The 6000-nt window shown below is 40.5% G+C and overlaps 1 protein-coding gene across 2 annotated transcripts in view; it reads right to left on the bottom strand.

The window, feature by feature from the left end:
• Positions 1 to 2583: 2583 nt before the first annotated feature.
• FGL1 (fibrinogen like 1) overlaps positions 2584 to 6000 on the bottom strand; it is a 35993-nt gene continuing 32576 nt past the window's right edge. For both annotated transcript variants that reach the window (XM_070407372.1, XM_070407373.1), the window contains one exon: positions 2584 to 2931. In XM_070407372.1, the coding sequence (XP_070263473.1) occupies positions 2772 to 2931 (160 nt within the window). In that variant the 3' untranslated portion in view covers positions 2584 to 2771. The remainder of the gene's footprint in view (positions 2932 to 6000) is intronic.

Here is a 6000-nt window from a genome sequence, read left to right as displayed (position 1 = left end):
GCTTTTATTTCCTGGCCTCCAGTTATTCTCTGTACTAGTCCATTGAAACAGATTTAAAAATACAAATTACATTATCACTAAATCCATCGTTCTTTCATTAGAACGCCTCCTCTTCCACCTTTTTATGGCCTTTACATTTTCATATCATTCCTGCCGAATTGAACAGCTCTTATATGGAGCTTTAAGTAACACTATGCTGGTTTAGCTGCCCTCCCACTTTTCTGTAGACTCACTTTTTTTTTTAACCTTTAAACTTAAAGCTTTTCTTCTTTTGATCTCTTAATTGTATGAATTCTTCAGGCTATTACCTGAGCAAATAATACCTGTATTTAAAATGGTCACTGGTACCCCATTCTTTATGCCTTCACAAAGTGTGATCTACAGAACGCTATTCCCACAAGACTGCCTTAGAAAACAAATGTTCAGAAACACGGGGGAAGAATTCTCTCACTGCACATTCCAGAGACTGTAAAACTGAATACTCTCTCCTGATCTTACTTCCAGATGGAGTGACCACATGACACAAATTTGGCCAATAAGGCAGAAACTGAAGTCCATTGACCCTTTTTTCCTGCTTTTCCAAGGACCAGAAGCAGGCACTGCAGCGGACAACTTGTGATTTTGAAGGAAGGCCGAAGTGAGCCGCAGCGATATCAGCTTCCACACTGCAGAGCCCTGATCCTGGGCAGCAGCCTCCTGCCTCCGGCGGCGTTCTCGTTACATAAGAACAATCCCATTTGTTTGCATTTCCAAATCAGGTGATTTATACCTCCCGACTGAACACCCTTCTAATTAGATATAAAAATGCAGCATACTATCGTCTCTCTTGGAACTTGGGAATGCACATTAGAATATTAAAGGACCTGAGAAAATATTTAAGAGAAATCTGTTGGATTTTGTTTAATGAATCATCTCCTAAATTCATTTGATTAAGGGGCCCTTTTTGTTGTGTTGGTATCAAGGGGCCCTTTTATTCTTGTGTTAGCTATTACTACCCCATAGGGTTACAGTTCCCTACATCCTTGGTTTTCAAAGTGTGATCCCTAGAGCAGCAACTTCTGCTATCATCTGGAAACTTGTTAAAAAACAAAAACAAAACAAAAAACAGAATCCTAAAAAAAATCCCACACAATCCTAGGCCCCACCATTCACCTAATTAAAAGACGTCAGCTGAGCCCTCGTCGGTTTTCTCAGTGGTTAGAGCATCGGCCTGTGGACTGAAGGGTCACAGGTTCGATTCTGGTCGAGGACATGTGCCTCGTCGTTGCAGGCTCTATCCCCGGCCCTGGTCAGGGCACATGTGGTGTGTCTCTCTCGCATCAATGTTTCTCTCTGTGTCTCTACCCCTCCCTTCCATTCTCTCTAAAATATCAATGGGAAAAAATACCCTCTGGTGAGGATTAACAAAAAAAAAATCTCAGCTGAAAAGTTTAGTTCTCCCAGGAAGCTTTTCTGATCCTTTCCCCCAAACCAGAGCAGGCCCCCTGCTATACATGTCTGAGGCACATATTTTTCCTTCATTTTTATCTGCTTTTAAAATTATATTTTTATGACTATACTAGAGGCCTGGTGCACAAAATTCTTGCACTGGGGTGGCGGGGAGTCCCTCAGCCCAGCCTGCACCCTCTCACAGTCTGGGAGCCCTCAGGGGATGTCCAACTGATGGCTTAGGCCTGCTCCCCATGGAGAGGCTCCCGCCACCTTCGCTGCACTCACCAGCCGTGAACCTGGCTTCTGGCTGAGTGGCACTGCGGAAGTGCACTGACCATCAGGGGGCAGCTCCTGCATTGAGCATCTGCCCCCTGGTGGCCAGTGCACATCATATCGACCGATCATTCTGCCATTTGGTCGATTTGCATATTAGCCTTTTATTATATAGGATGGTTAGTGTGTGTCTTACTAAAAACACCTGAGCTTCATGTGGACTTTAACTGTATTCTCTGTGCCTGATTCCTGTCAGCACTCAAATATTTGGGGGAATATCTTACCCTTAGTCTCGCTTTCACTCTCACTTTGAAGGTTCTCTCTCTACCTCACCTATTCACATTCTAGCCAGAAGAACCTGTAGCATGGTGGCAACACATTTCATTTAACATTAGAAGGCTTGGATGTGAGTCTTTGTTCCCTTACTTACTAACTTTGTAACTTTGAGCAGTCACAAAACCTTAGATCCATAAATCCTCAGCTCTGTTTATCGGGATAATATTACTTCACAGGATTGGTATAAACGAGGCTTCTGAAAGAACAGTATAACCTACATAAACATCCTAAAAGTATAAGATATGTTTTCTAGTTATTAAGATCTTGGGTTGTGTTTATAAGATTTCCAGCTTTGTAGTCAGAGACCTGAGTTCAAATCCCTACTCATAATATTTATTGTCCATGCAGTTGATTTGGTAATCCATTATTTGCTGGATTTTTTAATGTGTATATTCAACTGCATTCATACTTAATTTAGTATGTATTTAAGCTTGGGTTATCTCTCAAGTTGGCATATATTCTGTGCTTTTTATTTTTTATTCAACTCCTTAAATTTTGTATTCAACTCATCATATCCTTCTTTACACATGAATGCAATCAATATTAACATAATCTACATTTATTTGGTGAATATTACATAAAATTTCTGTACATTAAGTAACAAAGACAAGTAAGAATGAAAAGTAGTACACAACAATGACCATCATCATACGTGTATAAGTTCAGAATTGTTATTTTTCAAATCACTTTAAACCAACATGATTGCAGAAGTAAAACCCCAGGGGGAGCGATTATACAATATTTGAAATAAAGTCATTTGGCCTAATTTTCATAACCACGGATTTCAGAGAATACCACCACCCATGCCAGGTGTGCCAGACAACCCCATTGTCCGTTTTATTGCTATAGGGGCCCGTGTAGTACAAGCCATTCAGGTTTGCAGAGTGACACCTAGTGGGAGAAAACATAAACACAGAACAATCAGACCAGAAAAATATTCCGCCACCCTTGTAGTATTTTGCTAGCAAATGATCAAAAACAACTTTATGAATTCTTCCATTTCAGACAAGGAAATATTTATCAGTTTTCAGAAGCCTAGATAGTCTTACAACAGGTGGTTTTTTTTAAAAAAAAACAAAACTGGTAGAATTTAGCACCATAACAAGTCTGAGGATACGAGCCAGGACACCTGGAGTGAGCATATTGATAAAGAAGCATTTCTGTTCTTAACAGGCTTTAAACAAAAAAAGAAAAACAAGCAAACAGAGGCCTAGCTTTGTGATCCTCGGCCTTGGCAAGAGCGGCAGTGGGTTAGCGCAGCGAGGTGTGGCGGAGTGCTCTACCACTGCTCCCCGCCCCCCCATAATTTGCACTGACACATTTATCCATCTGCTGCCAAGACGCCGCTTTCATAATTCCAACTCATTCCCTCCTCTTTTAAAAATTGCTAGCATATCAATATTTTAACCTCAAGGGTAAGAAAACAAAGACTAAACTCACAATTTAAAGTTTTCCTAGCCGGCAACCAATAATCATTTGTCCAAGTTGCTGAGTTAATTTTTTACTCTAATATATTGCTCCAATCTGGGTAAAGTGGTTAGGTTACCATGCCTTTTAAAAAGTTCCCCTTCTTCCTTTAACATCTATAAACTAGAGACCCGGTGCACGAATTCGTACATGGGTGGGGTCCAGCTGACCCACCCTGATGGGGGCCAATCAGGTCCGGGCCAGCCAAGGGGATGGGCTGGGGAGGTTGGGAGGGGGCCGATCATGGCCAGATTGGGTCAGTCGGCCACTGCAGTGTGCCTCATAGTGACCGGTCGTTCCATTGTTCCGGTCACTTGGCTTTTATATATATAGATTTTGTCCCTGGCATGGACTAAGAGTATGTGCAGTGTTATGAAATGAACTGCTATGTATTTCTTTGTTGATATAACCAATGAAAAGATGTCAGGCAATAGAATGTAAAGAGAACATTCACAAAGAATAGTTCTAACATCTACAGAAAGCACCCAAATTATATGGTTTTACTGAATTTAGAAAAAACATACACCATATAATTTGCCCATAAATGACAAGTGGTTGGCTTGGATCATTTACCCATTTGGTAATTCACTACTGCTGACCACCCTGAAAGTCATCCTAATCTAAATAGATGGAACTAATCAAAAAAGTACGCTAAATTTGAAGTGTCAATAGGGTACTGTGTTTTTAAAGCTGCATGGAATCTGGCCAGTGTGCCTCAGTGGTTGAGGGTCCACAAAGGAACCAAGAGGTCACTGGTTCCATTCCGGTCAGGGCACATGACCTGGTTTCTGGCTCAATCCCCAGTAGGGGGCGTGAAGGAGGCAGCCAAACAATGATGTTTCTCTCTCTCTCTCTCTCTCTCTCTTCCTCTCTCTGAAATCAATAAAAATATATATATTTAAATGTAAATTAATAAAAGAAAAACTATGTGACAGAAAAAAATTAATAAGGAGGAAGAGGTTGATAAAGTTAGACTACAGTAGTAGCAGGCACAGTAGAAATAACACTAAACTTCTGGAAAAATTGGCTTTTTCTCCAGCTTTTCTGATTTCCCACCTGCACAGCCTTATCATCTCTTCTGACTCCAAGGATAATGCAGGCTCCTTGGGTGGCCAGCCACTGAATTGCCTTTGTCCTCCATGAACCCTATCTTTAAAGTCAGATAGATAATGCATTTGCCCAGGTTCACATGTCTGCCAGCATCATTCAGACACAATGCAAGCCGAACAACTGAGCAGATACATGGTTTTGATCTTATGCTAATATTAGCCGGTGTAATTGTGATGTCTGCATATGGAATTCTGTTCAAAACTAAACATGAAGGGATGATTGCAATTTGTAAATTGTAGGTAAGTTTTACACAACTTACAAGGACAGGGGAAGAAAAAGGAGGGGACAGAGACGGTGACCAAAGATGGTTTCTAAAAGAACAAGAAAATTGCTAGGGAAAAGACTGTCATTGACTTTGATTCTCTAAGTAGGAAAGATAACTTTGTCTCTCTGACCCTTCTCACTGGTGTATGTGCTTCAGTTCCCTTACAGATGATCAAAAAGTAAATACATTCGAACTCTTAGAAAAGCAAAATCCAGAGAAAATACTGCTTTATAACTGCTTAGATTTAACTTGACCCTACCTACAACTAGCTGTATCCCCTAGACCAGTGGTAGGCAAACTCATTAGTCAACAGAGCCAAATATCAACAGTACAATTGAAATTTCTTTTGAGAGCCAAATTTTTTAAAACTTAAACTATATAGGTAGGTACATTGTTATTAACTTAATTAGGGTACTCCTATGGCTTAGGAAGAGCCACACTCAAGGGGCCAAAGAGCCGCATGTGGCTCGTGAGCCGCAGTTTGCCAACCACTGCCCTAGACTATACAATTCTAAAACCTCACAGTAGCAGATGTTCATAATGAGGACTCTCCTGGTTTTAGGGAAAATTAACATATATCTGGTATACCTCCACTTTATACGGTAGATGATTCTTAAATGCTTTATTAAAAGTGCTTACATAAAAAATGTAGAAAATTCGAATTATGAAACTTGTCCTTGATTACATACACAATCTGACATTTCAGAAATAATGACACACAATACTATAATGGAAAGTTTAAATGTCCAGATATTGTGAGGTGGCCCCTGTCTTCTAAAGAGAAAAGATGTTCAAAGCTGGTGTACTGCCTAACAGGTTGAGCACATCTGCTTTGTAGATCAGGCCCATCAGCTTATTTTAAGGATGGTTGTATGAAGTTCCCAGGCCTGCCTTGAACATGTGATTACAACACAGGGAGCTGTCTTGAAACTACTTTGGGTGGAGAAGAGTTAAAAAAGAATTGGGGATATCTGGCCTAGAGAAGAGAAAATATGGCGGAATACAGTGAATACCATCTCAGCCAGAGCCTGAAGACTTATGTTGAAAAGGAATTACAATTATTTTGTAGCTACTGAGGAAAAAACTGGCAAAGTATAAGAAGGCAGATGTCAGGTTAA

This window comes from Myotis yumanensis, unplaced genomic scaffold (assembly GCF_028538775.1).
Source record: "Myotis yumanensis isolate MYYU_CA2020_CCGP unplaced genomic scaffold, mMyoYum1.0.hap1 SCAF_3, whole genome shotgun sequence".
Taxonomy (NCBI): domain Eukaryota; kingdom Metazoa; phylum Chordata; class Mammalia; order Chiroptera; family Vespertilionidae; genus Myotis; species Myotis yumanensis.
This window is presented reverse-complemented; position numbering and strand designations above follow the sequence as displayed.